Raw genomic sequence first — 22,489 nt, 5'->3', positions numbered from 1 at the left:
GAGGAACAAAGAAATGGCAGACCAATTGAACATGTACTTTGGTACAAATAACCTTTCCGATGTACTAGGGATCCGAAGGTCTAGTGAGAAGGAGGAACTGAAGGATATCCTTATTAGGCGGGAAATTGTGTTCGGGAAATTGACGGGATGGAAGGCCGATAAATCCCCAGGGCCTGATAGTCAGCATCCCAGAGTACTTAAGAAAGTGGCCCTAGAAATAGTGGGTGCATTGGTGATCATTTTCCAACAGTCTATCGACTCTGGATCAGTTCCTATGGATCAGGAGCGTGGGACTGAAGTGCAGCCAGAATTTGAGGAGCCGCCCCTTAACCCCTGTCTCCGCTCAATTTGACCCCTCGTCCCAGAGGACTGTTCCACCCCTCTTTCCGTTTTTTGAAAAGACATCGCGTCGATAAAGATATTTGTTTAAAACCAAACTGATCTCTCTCAACTGTCCCCTGTTAGTTCCGCATTCTCCAGCTGAAAAGGAAGTTTGGCTCCGATTATTCCTCACAGGCAGAACACGCGGCCTGACAGACAGGGAAGTGTTACTACCCTAGAGTATACCACAATACAAGTTTAGGAAGTTGTATGCAGACGCAAACTGATAGCAAAATGAAGCTGTGACAATATGTGATTTATAATTCATAGAATCAGAGACATTCCGGCCCGTCGTGTCCGCCTCGCGCCGGCCGACCAAGAGCCATCCCGGCCTAATCCCACTTTCCCGCTCTGGGTCCGTAGCCCTGTGGGTTACGGCACTTCGAGCACACGTCCAAATGTGGTGAGGGTTTCTGCCTCTACCTCCCTTTCAGGCCGTGAGATCCCCCCCAGACCCCCACCACCCTCTGGGTGAAGACATTTCCCCTCAAGTCCCCTCTATCCCCCCAATTTCTATGACCTCTGGTTGTTGACCCCTCTGCCAAGGGAATCAGGTCCGTCCTATCTACTCTATCCAGGCCTCTCACACCTCAATCATGTCTCCCCTCAGCCTCCTCTGTTCCAAAGAAAACAGACCCCAGCCCTATCCAATCTTTCCTCTTCGCTAAAAATCTCCAGTTAACAGTGAAATACTGACACACACTCCCCGGGAACCCCCTGTAAATACTGACACACACTCCCCGGGGACTCCCTGTAAATACTGACACACTACCCGAGGACCCCCTGTAAATACTGACACACTCCCCGGGGTTCCCCCTGTAAATACTGACACACTCCCGGGGACCTCCTGTAAATACTGACACACACTCCCCGGGGACCCCCTGTAAATACTGACACACTCACCTGGGACTCCCTGTAAATACTGACACACTCCCGGGGACCCACTGTAAATACTGACACACTCCCCGGGGTCCCCCTGTAAATACTGACACACTCCCGGGAACCTCCTGTAAATACTGACACACTCCCAGGGATCCCCTGTAAATACTGACACACTCCTGGGGACCCCCTGTAAATACCGACACACTCCCGGGAACCCCTTGTAAATACTGACACACACTCCAGGGAACCCCCTGTAAATACTGACACACTCCCGGGGACCCCCTGTAAATACTGATACACATTCCCAGGAACCCCCTGTAAATACTGACACACACTCCCGGGAACCCCTTGTAAATACTGACACACACTCCCGGGAACCCCCTGTAAATACTGACACACTCCCGTGAACCCCCTGTAAATACTGACACACTCCCGTGAACCCCCTGTAAATACTGACACACTCCCGGGGACCCCCTGTAAATACTGACACACACTCCCGGGGACCCCCTGTAAATACTGACACACTCCCGTCGACCCCCTGTAAATACTGACACACTACCCGGGGACCCCCTGTAAATACTGACACACTGCCGGGGACCCTCTGTAAATACTGACACACACACTCCCCGGGGACCCCCTGTAAATACTGACACACTCCCCGGGGACCCCCTGTAAATACTGACACACTCCCCGGGGACCCCCTGTAAATACTGTCACACTCCCCGGGGACCCCCTGTATATATTGACACACACTCCCCGGGGACCCCCTGTAAATACTGACACACACTCCCCGGGGACCCCCTGTATATATTGACACACACTCCTGGGGACCCAAAATCCTTTGCTCCTGATAGTCGGGCTCATTTTGTGGAGTTTAAGTTGCGCAGTGGGTCGGGTAACCCGTGACTAACTGAATAAATGCACAAACGGCGTGGGGACTGTCTGTAATGGAGGATTGTGCGGCCGCTGTGTGCGCCGTGTCCGGCCCCCAGGTGGCAGTACAGAGTCACAATCCACACACAGCCACCACCGGCAGAAAAGGTCCCAATCACACGGCAACAGTTCTGGTCACGAGCGACAGGTTCGTGCGCTGGAGTCCGTGGGAGGACCCAAGAGTGGCGTGGACTCGTGTCGGGGAGGAGGGGTCTGGGCTTTGGAGATAGTTCAGCTTTTGAAAGGCGATGGCCTGAGATGTACGGTTATAGCGCGTACGATACTGTTCACAACCTAGGTGTCATATCTGACCCTGAAATGAGCTTCCGACCACATATTGGCAGCATAACCAAAACGGCCTGTTTCCACCTCCGTAACGTCGCCCGTCATCGCCCCCTGCCTCAGCTCATCCGCTGCTGGAGCCCTCATCCATACCTCTGTTACCTCCAGAATGGACTCCCCCCATGGCCCCCTCGACCCCCTCCCGATCTCTGTAACCCCCTCCAGCTCCCCACACCCCTCCCTATCTCTGTACCTCCCTCCCTACATCCCTCTCTATCTCTGTAACCTCCTCCAGCCCCCTACACCCCTCCCTATCTCTGTACCTCCCTCCCTACATCCCTCCCTATCTCTGTAACCTCCTCCACCCCCTACACCCCTCCCTATCTCTGTAACCCCCTCCAGCCCCCTACACCCCTCCCTATCTCTATAACCCCCTACACCCCTCCCTATCTCTGTAACCTCCTCCAGCCCCCTACACCTCTCCCTATCTCTGTAACCCCCTACACTCCTCCCTATCTCTGTACCTCCCTCCCTACATCCCTCTCTATCTCTGTAACCCCCTCCAGCCCCCTACACCCCTCCCTATCTCTGTAACCTCCTCCAGCCCCCTACACCCCTCCCTATCTCTGTAACCCCCTACACCCCTCCCTATCTCTGTACCTCCCTCCCTACATCCCTCCCTATCTCTGTAACCTCCTCCAGCCCCTACAGCCCTCCCTATCTCTGTAACCTCCTCCAGCCCCTACACCTTTCCCTATCTCTGTAACCTCCTCCAGCCCCTACATCCCTCCCTATCTCTGTAACCCCCTCCAGCCCCTACACCCCTCCCTATCTCTGTAACCTCCACCAGCCCCTACATCGCTCCCTATCTCTGTAACCTCCTCCAGCCCCTACACCTCTCCCTATCTCTGTAACCTCCTCCAGCCCCTATACCCCCCGAGATGTCTGCACTCCTCTAATTCTGCCCCCCTGACCATCCCTGATTATAATCGCTCCACCTTCTGTTGCCTGGGCCCCAAGCTCTGGAACTCCCTCCCTGAACCTCTCCTCCTCTCTACCTCTCTTTCCTCCTTCAAAACGCTCCTTAAAACCAATCTCTTGCGCTAATTTCTTCTTTTGTGGCTCGGTGTCAAATTTATCTGTTTTGTTTTGTGAAGCACTTTGGGATGTTTTACTACGTTAAAGGCGCTATATAAATAAAAGTTATTACTATTACTATAGCGGGGTATAGGGGCCACGGGGTATGGGGGCACGATGTATGGGGGCGGGGTTACAGGGGATGTGGGATATAGCAGGCACTGTGTATAGCGGGCGCGGGATATAGGGACCACAGGGTATTGGGGGCACGATGTATAGGGGGCGGGGATATAGGGGCGGCGGTGTGTATGGAGCGCCGGGGTACAGGAGCCGGGGGGTACCCCGGGGTACAGGGGCCGGGGGTACAGCGGGTTTATGGGGTACAGGAGTCGGGGTACCCCGGGGTACAGGAGCCGGGGGTACAGCGGATTTATGGGGTACAGGGGCCGGGGGTACAGGGGCCGGGGGTACAGAGGGTTTATGGGGTACCCCGGGGTACAGGAGCCTGGGTGTACCCCGGGGTACAGGGGCCGGGGGTACAGGGGCTGGGGGGGGTACAGCGGGTTTATGGGGTACAGGAGCCATGGGGTACAGAAGCCGGGGGGTACCCCGGGGTACAGGGGCTGTGGTACAGCGGGCTTATGGGGTACAGAAGCTGTGGGGTACAGAAGCCGGGGGGTACCCCGGGGTACAGGGGCTGGGGGGGTACAGCGGGTTTATGGGGTACAGGAGCCAGGGGGTACAGAAGCAGGGGGGTACCCCGGGGTACAGGGGCGGGGGTACAGCGGGTTTATGGGGTACAGGAGCCAGGGGGTACAGAAGCCGGGGGGTACCCCGGGGTACAGGGGCGGGGGTACAGCGGGTTTATGGGGTACCCCGTGGTACAGGAGCCTGGGTGTACCCCGGGGTACAGGGGCCGGGGGTACAGGGGCTGGGGGGTACAGCGGGTTTATGGGGTACAGGAGCCAGGGGGTACAGAAGCCGGGGGTACCCCGGGGTACAGGGGCGGGGGTACAGCGGGTTTATGGGGTACAGGGGCCGGGGGTACAGGGGCCGCGGGGTATAGCGGTTTATGGGGTACAGGAGCAGTGGGGTACAGCGGGTTTCTGGGCAATGACACTGGATGGAGCAGGTTTATCCCGTTACATGTTGTATTTTCTCCGGCTCCAGGTGTGTGAGGTGAGGACCGAGTCGGCTGTGTATCAGGAGCTGCTCTCGCGATTTCAGGGCCTGCAGACCTCGCTGGCTACGGCCCGGCTCGAGACAGTGGAGGTAGGGGCGCACTCAACCTCCTCGCTACCCGTGGCTCTGTCTGTCTGTGTGCGTGCGCGCGGTCTCTGTGTGCGCGCGTGTCTGTCTGTGTGCGTGCGCGCGGTCTCTGTGTGCGTGCGTGTCTGTCTGTATGCGTGCGCGCGGTCTCTGTGTGCGCGCGTGTCTGTCTGTGTGCGTGCGCGCGGTCTCTGTGTGCGCGCGTGTCTGTCTGTATGCGTGCGCGCGGTCTCTGTGTGCGTGCGTGTCTGTCTGTATGCGTGCGCGCGGTCTCTGTGTGCGCGCGTGTCTGTCTGTGTGCGTGCGCGCGGTCTCTGTGTGCGCGCGTGTCTGTCTGTGTGCGTGCGCTCGCGTCTGCCTGTGTGTGTGTGCGCGTGCGTCAGTCTGTCTGTGCACGCGTCTGTGTGTGTGCCTGTATGTCTGTCTGTCTGTGTGCACGCGTCTGTGTGTGTGCCTGTATGTCTGTCTGTCTGTGTGCGCACGTGTCTGTCTGTGCGTGCGCTCGAGTCTGTGTGTGTGCCTGTATGTCTGTCTGTTTGTGCGCGCGCGCGTGTCTGTATGTCTGTCTGTGTGCGCACGTGTCTGTCTGTGTGTGTGTGTGGGTCAGTATGTGAGTGTGTGTGCGCGCGAGTCTGTGTGTGTGCCTGTATGTCTGTCTGTTTGTGCGCGCGCGCGTGTCTGTATGTCTGTCTGTGTGCGCACGTGTCTGTCCGTGTGTGTGCGCGCGAGTTTGTGTGTGTGCCTGTATGTCTGTCTGTGTGCGCACGTGTCTGTCCGTGTGTGTGCGCGCGAGTCTGTGTGTGTGCCTGTATGTCTGTCTGTGTGCGCACGTGTCTGTCCGTGTGTGTGCGCGCGAGTTTGTGTGTGTGCCTGTATGTCTGTGTGTGTGTGCGCGTGCGCGTGTCTGTATGTCTGTCTGTGTGCACACGTGTCTGTCTGTGTGTGTGCCTGTATGTCTGTCTGTTTGTGCGCGTGCGCGTGTCTGTATGTCTGTCTGTGTGCACACGTGTCTGTCTGTGTGTGTGCCTGTATGTCTGTCTGTTTGTGCGCGTGCGCGTGTCTGTATGTCTGTCTGTGTGCACACGTGTCTGTCTGTGTGTGTGTCTGTATGTCTGTCTGTGTGCGCGCGTGTCTGTCTGTGTGTGTGTGCGGGTCAGTATGTGAGTGTGTGTGCGCGTATCTCTGGCGAGACTGACCCTCTTCTCCCGCTCTGCCCACAGATTAACAAGACTCTGAAAGCCACACTGCAGGCCTTGCAGGATCTGGTGTTGACGGAGGACTTCGACATTCCCGACGTCTCACAGTCCAGCCGCTCCACAGAGTCGGTGAAATCAGCCGCCCCCGACTCCACCTCCTGCAAGGCCAACATCAGCAAGCGGCGTTCCACACAGCAGGACACCGAGACCTACTACATCACCGTAAGCCCACGGACCAGCAACCCCTGGCCATACCCACTACCCCCCGGGCATCGTCACATCACACCCCGTCTGCCCTCTCGGGTGGATGTAAAAGATCCCGGGGCCACTATTGGAAGAAGAGCAGGGGGAGTTCTCCCCGGTGTCCTGGGGCCAATATTTATCCCTCGACCAACATCACTAAAACAGACGATCCGGGTCATTATCACATCGCTGTGTGTGGGAGCTTGCTGTGCGCAAATTGGCGTTTCCCACAATACAACAGTGAGCGCACTCCCATAGTACGCCATTGGCTGTGAGGCTTTGGGACGTCCCGGGGGGTGAGAGGCGCTGGAGAGATGTGAATCGTTTCTATCTTTCCAGCATCAGCTTTAGCTCGGAGCGGAGGCCACACGTTTCAGGGACTTGTTTATATCTTTTGCTTTCAAGCTCCCTCAGCAGTGACAACTGGTCATGAATTACAAACATCCTGTGAACACGATATCGTGTGTTGTCAGACCTGGGAGTGTTTGATGGGGCAGTGTAGAGGGAGCTTTACTCTGTATCTAACCCCCTGTACCTGCCCTGGGAGTGTTTGATGGGGCAGTGTAGAGGGAGCTTTACTCTGTATCTAACCCCGTGCTGTACCTGCCCTGGGAGTGTTTGATGGGACAGTGTAGAGGGAGCTTTACTCTGTATCTAACCCCGTGCTGTACCTGCCCTGGGAGTGTTTGATGGGACAGTGTAGAGGGAGCTTTACTCTGTATCTAACCCCCTGTACCTGCCCTGGGAGTGTTTGATGGGACAGTGTCGAGGGAGCTTTACTCTGTATCTGTCGGAGGGGCGGTACTGAGGGAGCGCCGCACTGTCGGAGGGGCAGTACTGAGGGAGCCCCGCACTGTTGGAGGGGCGGTACTGAGGGAGCGCCGCACTGTCGGAGGGGCAGTACTGAGGGAGCCCCGCACTGTTGGAGGGGAGGTACTGAGGGAGCGCCGCACTGTCGGAGGGGCGGTACTGAGGGAGCCCCGCACTGTCGGAGGGGCTGTATTCCGGGATGAGACGTTAAACCGAGGCCCCGTCTGCCCTCTCGGGTGGATGTAAAAGATCCCGGGGCCACTATTGGAAGAAGAGCAGGGGGAGTTCTCCCCGGTGTCCTGGGGCCAATATTTATCCCTCGACCAACATCACTAAAACAGACGATCCGGGTCATTATCACATCGCTGTGTGTGGGAGCTTGCTGTGCGCAAATTGGCGTTTCCCACAATACAACAGTGAGCGCCCTCCGATAGTACGCCATTGGCTGTGAGGCTTTGGGACGTCCGGAGAGGGTGCAAGGCGCTATATAAATGGAAGTTCTCTTTTTTTTATCCATTCTATTCTGTATTTTCTTTCTATCTTTCCTCCCTCCCTCCCTCCCTCTCTCGCTTCCTTCCTTCCGTCTTTTCTGCATCTGTAGTCGTTAGTGTTTTGAGTCACTGGTGGATGGGGGATTGGGGGGAGGGGAACGGTTTTGTTATGGGGGGGGGTGATGTCCTGGTGGGCAGGGGGGAAGGAGTGATGTCCCAGGTTGGGGGGGGCTGTCTCCGGGATTCCAGCACGATCACTCACTCTCTCTCTCTCTCTCTCTCTCTCTCTCTCTCTCACTCTCTCTCTCTCCGTGCCCCTCAGAAACTGAAGGAGTTTGTGGCAGAGAGTAACAGGATCACCAAGCTGCAGGCCAAGTTCGAGGTGCTGAAACCTGCCATCGAGAAGGGTGAGTTTCTCGGAGCCAGCACGGCACACCCTACGGGAGTCACGGTGGGCTCACAGGTCCCAGCCCCTCGCCACCGAGCGCACAAGGGTCTTGTTGTGTATCTGTAAAGCATGCACTCCCATGTTTCTCTGGAAGATCGCTGCAGCCGACCGAATTCCAAACGGGCATCTGCTGTAGATGAACAGTCCCTTGTGCGTGTTGATGTAGCTGAGGCCCTTCGAAGACTCCTCCAGCTCCTGCGTCATGTAGGCCGAAGTCAGGTCGAGCTTGGTGCACGTCTTGCCTCCTGCCAGCGTTGCAAATAGGTCGTCTGCCTTAGGTAGCGGGTATTGGTCCTGTAGCGAGAAACGATTAATAGTTACTTTATAATCGCCGCAAATCCTGACCGTGCCATCACTTTTGAGTACTGGAACAATCGGGCTGGCCCACTCGCTGAATTCCACTGGGGAGATGATGCCCTCGCGTTGCAGCCTGTCCAGCTCGATTTCCACTCTCTCCCTCATCATGTGAGGTACCGCTCGCGCCTTGTGGTGAATGGGTCGTGCCTCTGGGACCAAGTGGATCCGCACCTTCGCCCCGGAAAAGTTTCCAATGCCTGGCCCAAAAAGGGAAGGAAATTTGTTAAGAACCTGGGTACATGAGGCCTCATCGACATGTGATAGCGCTCGGATGTCATCCCAGTTCCAGCAGATTTTGCCCAGCCAGCTCCTTCCAAGCATTGTGGGACCATCGCCCGGGACAATCCAGAGTGGCAGTTCATGCACCATGCCCTCGTAGGTGACCTTGACCATGGCGCTGCCCAGGACAGTGATGAGCTCTTTGGTGTACGTTCTCAGTTTCGTGTGGATGGGGCTCAGGGCTGGTCTGAATACCTTGTTGTACCACAGTCTCTCAAACATCATTTTACTCATGATGGATTGGCTACCGCCAGTGTCCAGTTCCATGGCTACGGGTAAGTCATTCAATTTTACGTTTAGCATTATAGGTGGACATTTCGTCGAAAATGTGTGCACCCCGTGTACTTCAGCATCTGCCTCCTCTCTCTGAGGCTCGAAATTGCTTTGATCCACCATGGACCGATCTTCCTCTGCTACATGGTGGTTAGCAGGTTTTGTAGAGCTTGCAGCTCGTTTGCAAGCTCGTTGGAGGTGCCCCATTGTTCCACAGCTCTTGCAAACATACCCTTTGAAGCGGCATGAATAGGCTGAATGGAAGCCTCCACAACGCCAACAAGGTGTGAATTGCCTTGCATTCATCCTTTGTTGGGACTCGTTTGAGTTATCTTGGTCACCTGAGGCCTGCTGGCAGTTGCAGACTCGTGGGTTCTGCCCTGTACATTTCTGCTCACAAACACAGTTCCAGTTAATTTATGAACATTGCGAACACTTGTGTGCTGAGAGATTTGTTTGGTGTTATCACTGGTGGACATAAACGCCTGTGCTATTGCAATGGCCTTACTGAGGGTCGGTGTCTCTACAGTCAAAAGTTTTCATAGGATAGTCTCGTGGCCAATGCCCAGTACAAAAAAGTCTCTGAGCATCTGCTCCAGGTAGCTATCAAACTCACATTGTCCTGCAAGTCGCCTTAGCTCAGCGACGTAGCTCACCACTTCCTAACCTTCAGATCGCTGGCACGTGTAGAACCGATACCTCGCCATCAGCACGCTCTCCCTCGGGTTAAGATGCTCCCGAACCAGTGTACACAGCTCCTCATACGACTTATCTGTGGGTTTCACCGGAGCCAGAAGATTCTTCATGAGGCTGTAGGTCGGTGCCCCGCAGACTGTGAGGAGGACCGCTCTCCTTTTTGCAGCGCTTCCTTCTCTGTCCAGCTCGTTGGCTACAAAGTACTGGTCTAGCCGTTCAACATAGGCTTCCCAGTCCTCACCCTCCGAGAACTTCTCCAGGATGCCCACAGTTTGCTGCATCTTTGCGTTGGATCGTATTCTCGTCGCCAGTTATTGTGTTCCTAACACAGATGAGGCTGCACACAGGGAGGTTAAAGTAACAGTGACCTCAGTCTTTAATAAGACACTCCAGAGTGAGGAACAGGCCTTAGGGGGCCGGCTTATATACAGTGTTCCCAAGGGATGCTGGGATCCCTTGAGACTTCAGGGGATGAGCTCCCTGGTGGCGGAACATTGGAGTGCATGCTTTACAGATACACAACAGGTCTCAGTACAGACATGTTCCCCATTGACCGCATAGTGACCCCATTCCCATTGACCCCATGGGGACACTCATTCCCATTGCCCCCCATGGTGACCCTCATTCCCATTGACCCCATGGTGACTCTCATTCCCATTGACCCCATGGCGACCCTCATTCCCATTGATCCCATGGTGACTCTCATTCCCATTGATCCCATGGTGACCCTCATTCCCATTGACCCCATGGTGACCCCCATTGACCACATGGTGGCCCCCATTCCCATTGACCCCATGGTGGCCCCCATTCCCATTGACCCCATGGTGACCCCCATTGACCCCATGGTGGCCCCCATTCCTATTGACCCCATGGTGGCCCCCATTCCCATTATCCCCATGGTGACCCCATTCCAATTGACCCCATGGTGACCCCCATTGACCCCATGGTGACCCCCATTCCCCATTCCCATTGACCCCATGGTGACCCCCATTCACATTAACCCCATGATGACCCCCATTCCCACTGACCCCATGGTCACCCCCCATTGACCCCATTATTGACCCCATGGTGGCCCCCATTCCCATTGACCCCATGGTGGCCCCCATTCCCATTGACCCCATGGTGACCCCATTCCCATTGACCCCATGGTGATCCCCATTCCCATTGACCCCATGGTGACCCCCATTCCCATTGACCCCATGGTGACTCCCATTGACCCCATGGTGACCCCCGTTCCCATTGACCCCATGGTGACTCCCATTGACCCCATGATGAACGCCATTCCCAGTGACACCATGGATGTGGTTCGGGGCTCTCTGTATGGACCTCAGGATCTCAGACCCTCGCTAACCCCGGGGGTGTGACAAGGCCCCGCTCGTCGATTCACAGTCTTTGTTCCTCAGCTCTGCACCGTCTGCCCTCTCGGGCGGAAGTAAAAGATCCCGGGGCCACTATTGGAAGAAGAGCAGGGGGAGTTCTCCCCGGGGTCCTGGGGCCAATATTTATCCCTCGACCAACATCACTAAAACAGACGCTCCGGGTCATTATCACATCGCTGTGTGTGGGAGCTTGCTGTGCGCCAATTGGCGTTTCCCACATTACAACAGTGACTACATTCCTAAAGTATTTCATTGGCTGTAAAGCGCTTTGGGACTTCCGGTGATTGTGAAAGGCGCTATATAGAAGCATAGAAACATAGAAAATAGGTGCAGGAGTAGGCCATTCGGCCCTTCGAGCCTGCACCACCATTCAATAAGATCGTGGCTGATCATTCCCTCAGTACCCCATTCCTGCTTTCTCTCCATACCCCTTGATCCCTTTAGCCGTAAGGGCCACATCTAACTCTCTTTTGAATATATCCAATGAACTGACATCAACAACTCTCTGCGGCAGGTAATTCCACAGGTTCACAATTCTCTGAGTGAACAAGTTTCTCCTCATCTCGGTCCTAAATGGCTTACCTCTTATCCTTGGACTGTGTCCCCTGGTTCTGGACTTCCCCAACATCGGGAACATTCTTCCTGTATCTAACCTGTTCAGTCCCGTCAGAATTTTATATGTTTCCATGAGATCCCCTCTCATCCTTCTAAATTCCAGTGAATATAAGCCGAGTCGATCCAGTCTTTCTTCATATGTCAGTCCTGCCATCCCGGGAATCAGTCTGGCGAACCTTCGCTGCACTCCCTCAATAGCAAGAATGTCCTTCCTCAGATTAGGAGACCAAAACTGAACACAATATTCCAGGTGTGGCCTCACCAAGGCCCTGTACAACTGCAGTAAGACCTCCCTGCTCCTATACTCAAATCCTCTCGCTATGAAGGCCAACATACCATTTGCCTTCTTCACCGCCTGCTGTACCTGCATGCCAACTTTCAATGACTGATGTACCATGACACCCAGGTCTTGCACAGGTGCTTGCTGGGCGCAAATTGTCTGCCGCGTTTCCAACATTACAACAGTGACTACACTCCAAAAGTACTTCATTGGCTGTAAAGTGCTTTGAGACATCTGGTGGTTATGAAAGGCGCTATATAAATGCAAGTCTTTTTCTTTTTTTAAACAGCGCCTACAACAATCTACAGAATCTATTTAATCAGTGTCCTACAGCAGTCTACGGGCGTGTGTATTTGACCCTGAAATGAGCTTCCGACCACATATCCACAGCATACCGCCTTTTCCCCCCTCTGTAACATCGCCCACTTCCGTCCCCTGCCTCAACTCTTCTCCTGTTGAAACCCTCATCCGTGCCTCTGTTACCTCCAGACTTGCCTAATCCAACGCACTCCTGGCCGGCCTCCCACGTTCTACCCGACGTAAACTGCAGGTGATCCAAAACTGGGCTGACCTGTGTCCTAACTCGTACCGAGTCCCGCTCACCCATCACCCCCTGTGCCCCGTGTCCTAACTCGCACTGAGTCCCGCTCACCCATCACCCACTGTGCCCCGTGTCCTAACTCGCACTGAGTCCCGCTCACCCATCACCCACTGTGACCCGTGTCCTAACTCGCACTGAGTCCCGCTCACCCATCACCCCCTGTGCTCACTGACCTACATTGGCTCCCGGTTAAACAACGTCTCTATTTCAGAATTCTCCATCCTTGTTTACAAATCGCTCCATGGCCTCCTCGCCCCTCCCGATCTCTGTAACCTCCTCCAGCCCCTGCACCCCTCCCTATCTCTGTAACCTCCTCCAGCCCCTACACCCCTCCCTATCTCTGTAACCTCCTCCAGCCCCTACACCCCTCCCGATCTCTGTAACCCCCTCCAGCCCCTACACCCCTCCCTATCTCTGTAACCCCCTCCAGCCCCTACACCCCTCCCTATCTCTGTAACCTCCTCCAGGCCCTACACCCCTCCCTATCTCTGTAACCTCCTCCAGCCCCTACACCCCTCCCTATCTCTGTAACCTCCTCCAGGCCCTACACCCCTCCCTATCTCTGTAACCCCCTCCAGCCCCTACACCCCTCCCTATCTCTGTAACCCCCTCCAGCCCCTACACCCCTCCCTATCTCTGTAACCTCCTCCAGGCCCTACACCCCTCCCGATCTCTGTAACCTCCTCCAGGCCCTACACCCCTCCCGATCTCTGTAACCTCCCCCAGCCCCTAAACCCCTCCCTATCTCTGTAACCTCCTCCAGCCCCTGCACCCCTCCCGATCTCTGTAACCCCCTCCAGCCCCTACACCCCTCCCTATCTCTGTAACATCTTCTAGCCCCTACACCCCTCCCGATCTCTGTAACCTACTCCAGCCCCTACACCCCTCCCTATCTCTGTAACCTCCTCCAGCCCCTACACCCCTCCCGATCTCTGTAACCTACTCCAGCCCCTACACCCCTCCCTATCTCTGTAACCTCCTCCAGCCCCTGCACCCCTCCCGATCTCTGTAACCCCCTCCAGCCTCTACACCCCTCCCTATCTCTGTAACATCTTCTAGCCCCTACACCCCTCCCGATCTCTGTAACCTTCCCCAGCCCCTACACCCCTCCTTATCTCTGTAACATCTTCTAGCCCCTACACCCCTCCCTATCTCTGTAACCTCCTCCAGCCCCTGCACCCCTCCCTATCTCTGTAACCTCCTCCAGCCCCTACACCCCTCCCTATCTCTGTAACCCCCTCCAGCCCCTACACCCCTCCCTATCTCTGTAACCTCCTCCAGGCCCTACACCCCTCCCTATCTCTGTAACCTCCTCCAGCCCCTACACCCCTCCCTATCTCTGTAACCTCCTCCAGCCCCTACACCCCTCCCTATCTCTGTAACCCCCTCCAGCCCCTACACCACTCCCTATCTCTGTAACCCCCTCCAGCCCCTACACCCCTCCCTATCTCTGTAACCTCCTCCAGGCCCTACACCCCTCCCGATCTCTGTAACCTCCTCCAGGCCCTACACCCCTCCCGATCTCTGTAACCTCCCCCAGCCCCTAAACCCCTCCCTATCTCTGTAACCTCCTCCAGCCCCTGCACCCCTCCCGATCTCTGTAACCCCCTCCAGCCCCTACACCCCTCCCTATCTCTGTAACATCTTCTAGCCCCTACACCCCTCCCGATCTCTGTAACCTACTCCAGCCCCTACACCCCTCCCTATCTCTGTAACCTCCTCCAGCCCCTACACCCCTCCCGATCTCTGTAACCTACTCCAGCCCCTACACCCCTCCCTATCTCTGTAACCTCCTCCAGCCCCTGCACCCCTCCCGATCTCTGTAACCCCCTCCAGCCTCTACACCCCTCCCTATCTCTGTAACATCTTCTAGCCCCTACACCCCTCCCGATCTCTGTAACCTTCCCCAGCCCCTACACCCCTCCTTATCTCTGTAACATCTTCTAGCCCCTACACCCCTCCCTATCTCTGTCACCTCCTCCAGCCCCTACACCCCTCCCGATCTCTGTAACCTCCCCCAGCCCCTACACCCCTCCCGATCTCTGTAACCTTCCCCAGCCCCTACACCCCTCCTTATCTCTGTAACATCTTCTAGCCCCTACACCCCTCCCTATCTCTGTAACCTCCTCCAGCCCCTACACCCCTCCCTATCTCTGTAACCTGCTCCAGGCCCTACACCCCTCCCTATCTCTAACCTCCTCCAGCCCCTACACCCCTCCCTATCTCTGTAGCCTCCTACACCCCTCCCTATCTCTGTATCCCCCTCCAGCCCCTACACCTCTCCCTATCTCTGTAACCTCCTCCAGCCCCTACACTCCTCCCTATCTCTGTAACCTGCTCCAGGCCCTACACCCCTCCCTATCTCTGTAGCCCCCTCCAGCCCCTACACCTCTCCCTATCTCTGTATCCCCCTCCAGCCCCTACACCCCTCCCTATCTCTGTAACCTCCTCCAGCCCCTACACCCCTCCCTATCTCTGTAACCTGCTCCAGGCCCTACACCCCTCCCTATCTCTCTAACCTCCTCCAGCCCCTACACCCCTCCCTATCTCTGTAGCCCCCTCCAGCCCCTACACCCTCCCTATCTCTGTAACCTCCTCCAGCCCCCACACCCCTCCCTATCTCTGTAGCCCCCTCCAGCCCCTACACCTCTCCCTATCTCTGTAACCTCCTCCAGCCCCTACACCCCTCCCTATCTCTGTAACCTCCTCCAGCCCCTACACCCCTCCCTATCTCTGTAACCTCCTCCAGCTCCTACACCCCTCCCTATCTCTGTAACCTCCTCCAGCCCCTACACCCCTCCCTATCTCTGTAGCCCCCTCCAGCCCCTACACCTCTCCCTATCTCTGTAACCTCCTCCAGCCCCTATACCCCCCGAGATCTCTGCACCCCTCTAATTCTGCCCTCCTGACCATCCCTGACTATAATCGCTCCACCATCGGTGGCCGTGCCTTCTGTTGCCTGGGCCCCAAGTTCTGGAACTCCCTCCTTAAACCTCTCCGCCTCTCTCTCCTCCTTTTAAGATGCTCCTTAAAACCTACTTCTTCAACCAAGCTGTTGGTCACCTGCCCAATATCTCCTTATGTGGCTCAGGGTCAAATTTATCTGTTTGGTCTTGTAACACCGCTGTGCAGTACCTGGAGATGTTTTACTGAGTTAAAGGCGCTATACAAAATACAAGTTGTTATTTTTCTACGAGAGCGGAAGACACTGACTCCCGGCGGTGACCCAGCCACGCTCCCCAACTAACTCCAGTCTTTTCTCTTCCCTGCAGGGGTCGTGGAAGACGACAAGACAAGCAGGTAGGTCCCCTCCGGCCTCCACAGCCAGCACTCCGACTGGAGGAGGCCGAACACCAGGGAAGACATATCGGCCTCGGAGGGCCAGTGGGACAGATTCACCAGAGTGATACCCGGGGGCTGAGAGGGTTAAATCCCGAGGACAGGCCACACACAGACCGGGCTTGTGTCCCTCGAGTGTAGAAGATTACGGGGCAATCTGATCGACGGGTTTGAGACAATTAAAGGTCTCGATCGGGGAGATCGAGAGAGAAACTGTTCCCTCGGGTGGGGGCAGTCCAGATCATAAGGATATCTGAACGTGAGAATTAGGAGCAGGAGTCGGCCATTCGGCCCCTCGAGCCTGCTCCGCTATCCAATCAGATCGCAGCTGATCACCGACCTCAACTCCACTTTCCCGCCCGATCCCTCGATTCCCCTCGAGTCCAAAAATCTACCGACCTCAGCCCTGAATATACTCAACGACTGAGCCTCCACAGCCCTCTGGGGCAGAGAGTTCCAAAGATTCACCCCCCTCTGAGTGAAGAAATTCCTCCTCATCTCAGTCCTAAATGGCCGACCCCTTATCCTGAGACTGTGTGACCCCTGGTTCTAGACTCCCCAGCCCCGGGGGGGAAACACCCTCCCTGCATCTACCCCGTCAATCCCCCTCACAATCCGACACGTTTCAGTGAGATCCCCTCCCATTCTTCTAAACTCAAAACAAGGATTCAGAACAAGGGGGGCGTAACCTTAATATTAGAGCCCGGCCGTTCAGGGTGATGTCAGGAAGCACTTCTTCACACAAAGGGCCGTGGGAATCTGGAACTCTCTCCCCCAATACACCTAATGTAACAGGCTCGAGGGGCTGAACGGCCTCCTCCTGTTCCTAATGTAACAGGCTCGAGGGGCTGAACGGCCTCCTCCTGTTCCTAATGTAACAGGCTCGAGGGGCTGAACGGCCTCCTCCTGTCCCTAATGTAACAGGCTCGAGGGGCTGAACGGCCTCCTCCTGTCCCTAATGTAACAGGCTCGAGGGGCTGAACGGCCCCCTCCTGTCCCTAATGTAACAGGCTCGAGGGGCTGAACGGCCTCCTCCTGTCCCTAATGTAACAGGCTCGAGGGGCTGAACGGCCTCCCCCTGTTCCTGTGAGATGTGTGGGGGGGACAGAGGTCCCGTTGTGTAAGATGCTAATTCTCTTCCTCTCCTCGGCAGGTTGCAGTTGACCCTGGGCCGGTCGCAAAGACAGCGGAGAGCTCGACCCTGCTCCCAGTACAACCAAAAACTCTTTAATGGCGATCTGGAGATGTTCATCAAGGTACTCGGGCATGAAGCTAAGTCAAGGAACGGCTCCCAGATACCACCCGGGTCCTTACACGCCTAGAGCACAGTTTTGGTCTCATTATCGAAGGAAGGATATATTTGCTTATACTAGCTGAGAGTCCGTACAGTCTCAAGGGGCCGAATGGTGGCCTCCTGCGCGGCAACCATTCTATGATTCTATGAATTGACGCCCAGAGGGAGTGCAACAAAGGTTCACCAGACTGGTCCCTGGGTTGTCCTCTGAGGAGACATTGAGCAGACTAGGCCCATACTCGCTGGAGTTTAGAAGAATGAGAGGTGATCTTGTTGAAACGTATCAGATTCTGAGGGGGCTGGACAGGGTGGATGCAGAGAGGATGTTTCCCCCTCGTGGGGGAATCTAGAACTAGGGGGCACATAGTCTCAGAATAAGGGGCCGCCCATTTAGGACGGAGATGAGGAGGAATTTCTTCTGGTGAATCTGTGGAATTCTCTGCCCCAGAGAGCTGTGGGGGCTGGGTCACTGAATATATTTAAGGGGGAGATAGACAAATTTTTGAGCGATAAGGGAGTGAAGGGGCGGGCGGGGAAGTGGAGCTGAGCCCATGATCGGATCAGCCGCGATCTGATTGAATGGCGGAGCGAGCTCGAGGGGCCGAATGGCCGACTCCTGCTCCTGTGTCTGATGTTTCTTAGAAAACATACAAGATTGTGAGGGGGATTGACGGGGTAGATGCAGGGAGGGTGTTTCCCCCCCGGGGCTGGGGAGTCTAGAACCAGGGGTAACACAGTCTCAGGATAAGGGCTCGGACATTTAGGACTGAGATGAGGAGGAATTTCTTCACTCAGAGGGAGGTGAATCTTTGGAACTCTCTGCCCCAGAGGGCTGTGGAGGCTCAGTCATTGAGTATAGTCAAGGCCGAGATCGGTAGGTTTTTGGACTCGAGGGGAATCGAGGGATCGGGCGGGAAAGTGGAGTTGAGGTCAAAGATCAGCACCTCCCTGAGAGAGCGTGGGGGGAGGCACGGGGTGCCTCATCAGGTCCTCCTTCCCTCCCTCCTTCCCTCCCTCTCCCTCCTACGTCTGAGGAAGGCGGGGGGGGGGGGGGGGGACTGAGGGAGAAGCGGGGGGGGAAGGACTGAGGGAGATGGGGACATAGTCACACACTTGCCACAGCCCAGATTGGGTCGGGGTGTGAGGGTTCTGGGGGTGAGGGATTGGCTTGGGGGGTGGGGGGGGGGGGGGGTGAAGGGCCCGAGGGAGGGGGAGGGGTTTGAGCTGTCAGGGTCAGGGGTCAGAGATGGAGTGCATGTTTCAGGGTCAGGGCGGAGGGGTCAGGGATGCAGTGTGTTGCAGGGTCAGGGGGGGGTGTCGGCCAGGGGTCAGGGATGCAGTGTGTTGCAGGGTCAGGGGGAGGGGTCGGCGAAGGGCCAGGGGTCAGAGATGCAGGGTGTGTGGGTCCGACTGTCCTGAGTCTGGATGTGGAAGTGTGCTCGCCCTGCCCCACTGCTCACTGTCTTCTCTGCTTCCCTCAGAGCTCAGGGCAGCCCATCCCGCTGGTGGTGGTCAGCTGTATCCGCTTCATTAACCTGTACGGTAAGTAATGGTCCCCTGCCTGATCCCCCCTCACACCCTCCCCCTCACACCCTCCCCCTCACACCCTCCCCCTCACACCCTCCCCCTCCCCCTCCCCCCTCCCCCTCACACCCTCCCCCTCACACCCTCCCCCCTCCCCCTCACACCCTCCCCCCTCCCCCTCACACCCTCCCCCCTCCCCCTCACACCCTCCCTCCTCACACCCTCCCCCTCCCCCTTCACACCCTCCCCCCTCCCCCTCACACCCTCCCCCCTCCCCCTCACATCCTCCCTCCTCCTCACCCTCACACCTTCCCCCCTCACACCCTCCCCCCTCATACCCTCCCTCCCTCTGCCTCCCCCACTGCCTCACTCCCTCCCCCACTGTGCCTCTACCTCCCCCTCTCCCTCCCTCCCCTCTCCCTCCTACCCTTCCCTCTCCTTCTCTCCGCCTCTCCCTCCTTCCCTCCGCCTCTCCCTCTTTCCCTCCGCCTCTCCCTCTTTCCCTCCGCCTCTCCCTCCTTCCCTCCGCCTCTCCCTCCTTCCCTCCACTTCTCCCTCCTTCCTTCCCCTCTTCCTCCCTCCCTCCACTCTCCCTTCTTCCCTTCCCCTCTCCCCTCAATCCATTCCCTCACTCCCTCCCCTCTCTCGCCTTCCCTCTGCCTCTCACTCCATCCCTCTCCCCTCACTCCCTTCCCTTTCCCTCTTCCCTCACTCCATCCCTCTCCCCTCACTCCTTCCCTCTCCCCTCACTCCCTTCCCTCCCCCTCTCCCCTCAATCCATCACTCCATCACTCCATCCCTCTCCCTCCCTCCCCCTCTTCCCTCACGCCACCCCTCTCTCACTCCCTCCTTCTCTGTCTCCATCGCTCCCCCACGCCCTCGCTCCTTCCTTCCCTCCCTCCCTGCATCCTTCCCTTCTTCCCTCCTTGCCACCTTCTCTCCCTAACTCCTTCTCCTCCCCTCGCTTTCTCTCCCTCCATCCCTCCCCTCCCCTTCTCATTCCCACCCTCCCTCGCTCCAATCCTTCCCTCCCTCCCTCCTCCCACAGTGATCACTGCCGACGATCCTATTTCCCCCATTTGCCGGGTCCGGTCAGACTCCGGATGTGACTCTGGGTCCGGTCGAACTCACCGTCTTATTGTTGAAACAGGGCTTCACCACGAGGGAATCTTCCGCATCCCGGGCTCACAAGTCGAGGTCAATGACATCAGGAACGCCTTCGAGAGAGGTGGGTCCTTTCTGAGGGCACGGTATCTCACCGCGGGAAGGGGGGGTGCTGTGTGTATGTGTGCAGGGAAGTGGGGGGGAGGTTTCTGTGTTTTGGGGGTCCCATCACTCTCACCCACCTTCTCCGCTAATCTTTACTCCAGGCGAGGACCCGCTGGACACGATGAACGCACACAACATCGACTCGGTGGCGGGCGTTCTCAAACTCTACTTCCGGGGTCTCAGTAAACCTTTCTTCCCCACGGACTCCTTCAGCAACTTCATATCCTGCGTCGGTGAGTGTCTGTCTGTGGCCACAATTCTCTCCCCCTTGGGGCCTGTCGCTCCACCGTGGGGCCTCGGGGTCTGTTGCTCCACTGTGGGGCCTCGGGGCCTGTTGCTCCACCGTGGGGCTTCGGGGCCTGTTGCTCCACTGTGGGGCCTTGGGCCCTCACGCTGCACCATGTGGCCTCGGGCCCTCCCGCTGCACTGTGTGGCCTCGGGCCCTCCCGCTGCACCGTGGGGCCTGTTGCTCCACCGTGGGGCCTCGGGGCCCCCCCGCTGCACCATGGGGCCTGTTGCTCCACCGTGGGACCTCGGGCCTGTTGCTCCACCGTGGGACCTCGGGCCTGTTGCTCCACCGTGGGACCTCGGGCCTGTTGCTGCACCGTGGGGCCTCGGGCCCTCCTCGCTATGCCGGTCGAATATAAAGCCATTTCTCCTTGTTACAGAGATTGAGAATTTGCTGGAGCGCGCCTACAAGATCAAGGAGGTGGTGGAGACACTCGAGCCCACAGTTGTTGTCGTCATGAGATATCTCTTTGCATTCCTAAATCAGTGAGTCTAGTCTTCGTTTGTGGCAACAATGATAAGGGTACATCGCTGAGCATCTGGCAGGGGTGAGGGGGCGCGGGGGTGGGGGGCTTGTGTCCAGAGCCCTTATTAGCCTCTCCGCACACCACTCCCAGCTTCATAAACAGAAGCACAGAGTACAGAAACAGTGAGGTTGTATACTGCGTCCCAATTCTGGGCACCTCACAACAGACCTGGGTGTCATGGTACATCAGTCATTGAAGGTTGGCCATGCAGGTACAGCAGGCGGTGAAGGCGGCAAATGGCATGTTGGCCTTCATAGCGAGAGGATTTGAGTATAGGAGCAGGGAGGTCTTACTGCAGTTGTACAGGGCCTTGGTGAGGCCACACCTGGAATATTGTGTTCAGTTTTGGTCTCCTAATCTGAGGAAGGACATTCTTGCTATTGAGGGAGTGCAGCGAAGGTTCACCAGACTGATTCCCGGGATGGTGGGACTGACATATGAAGAAAGACTGGATCGGCTAGGCTTATATTCACTGGAATTTAGAAGAATGAGAGGGGATCTCATAGAAACGTATAAAATTCTGACGGGACTGGACAGGTTAGATGCAGGAAGAATGTTCCCGATGTTGGGGAAGTCCAGAACCAGGGGTCACAGTCTAAGGATAAGGGGTAAGCCATTTAGGACCGAGATGAGGAGAAACTTCTTCACTCAGAGAATTGTGAACCTGTGGAATTCTCTACCACAGAGAGTTGTTGAGGCCAGTTCGTTAGATATATTCAAAAGGGAGTTAGATGTGGCCCTTACGGCTAAAGGGATCAAGGGGTATGGAGAGAAAGCAGGAATGGGGTACTGAGGGAATGATCAGCCGTGATCATATTGAATGGTGGTGCAGGCTCGAAGGGCCGAATGGACTACTCCTGCATCTATTTTCTGTGTTTTTATGTTTCGTTGGAGCGGAGAAGGATAAGGGGAGATTTAATAGAGTTGTTCAAAATCATGAGGGAATATGGGGAGCGGACGGAGAAGTGGAGCTGAGCCCAAGATCAGATCGGCCGTGATCTTATTAAATGGCGGAGTGGGCTCGAGGGGCCGAATGGCCGACTCCTGCTGGTGTTTCTCCTGTTCAGGGTGGCTCTCTCTCACCTTCGCCCTTGTCTCCCAGTCTGTCGCAGTACAGCGATGAGAATATGATGGACCACTACAATCTGGCAGTGTGCTTCGGGCCCACGCTGATGACTGTCCCCGACGATCAGGACCCGGTCTCCTGTCAGGCACAGGTCAACGAGGCCATTAAGACCGTCATCCTGCACCATGACAAGATCTTCCCCGGGCCGGAGCTGCTGCAGGGTCCTGTCTACGAGAAATGCATGACCGAGGAGGGGGGTGACTGGTGAGTGGCGCTGCGGGGGCGTTGGACAGACCGAGGACACTCTCCCCTCCCACCGTAGCCTTTCAATCCCCTTTCTGTCGCATCCCCAAACCCCGCTCGGGGGGGGTCAGGGGTGAAAGGTCAGACGCCGCACTGTCAGAGGGGCGATACTGAGGGAGCGCAGTACTGCGCTGTCGGAGGGGCGGTACTGAGGGAGTGCCGCACTGTCGGAGGGGCGGTACTGAGGGAGTGCCGCACTGTCGGAGGGGCGGTACTGAGGGAGCGCCGCACTGTCGGAGGGGCGGTACTGAGGGAGCGCCGCACTGTCGGAGGGGCGGTACTGAGGGAGTGCCGCACTGTCGGAGGGGCAGTACTGAGGGAGCCCCGCACTGTCGGAGGGCAGTACTGAGGGAGCGCCGCACTGTCGGAGGGGCGGTACTGAGGGAG

General features: G+C 56.7%; 1 protein-coding gene across 1 annotated transcript in view; it reads left to right on the top strand.

Annotated features, from left to right (window-relative positions):
* The window catches only part of LOC139240474 (SLIT-ROBO Rho GTPase-activating protein 3-like), a 50,476-nt gene that overhangs the window by 24,374 nt on the left and 3,613 nt on the right, over positions 1–22,489 (top strand). Inside the window, exons 8-17 of the mRNA XM_070869010.1 lie at positions 4,726–4,827; positions 6,045–6,242; positions 7,887–7,971; positions 15,765–15,792; positions 16,985–17,087; positions 18,607–18,667; positions 19,800–19,877; positions 20,020–20,151; positions 20,587–20,692; positions 21,836–22,063. Of these exons, the coding sequence (XP_070725111.1) occupies positions 4,726–4,827; positions 6,045–6,242; positions 7,887–7,971; positions 15,765–15,792; positions 16,985–17,087; positions 18,607–18,667; positions 19,800–19,877; positions 20,020–20,151; positions 20,587–20,692; positions 21,836–22,063 (1,121 nt within the window). The remainder of the gene's footprint in view (positions 1–4,725; positions 4,828–6,044; positions 6,243–7,886; positions 7,972–15,764; positions 15,793–16,984; positions 17,088–18,606; positions 18,668–19,799; positions 19,878–20,019; positions 20,152–20,586; positions 20,693–21,835; positions 22,064–22,489) is intronic.

This window comes from Pristiophorus japonicus, chromosome 32 (genome assembly GCF_044704955.1).
Source record: "Pristiophorus japonicus isolate sPriJap1 chromosome 32, sPriJap1.hap1, whole genome shotgun sequence".
NCBI lineage: Eukaryota > Metazoa > Chordata > Chondrichthyes > Pristiophoridae > Pristiophorus > Pristiophorus japonicus.
This window is presented reverse-complemented; position numbering and strand designations above follow the sequence as displayed.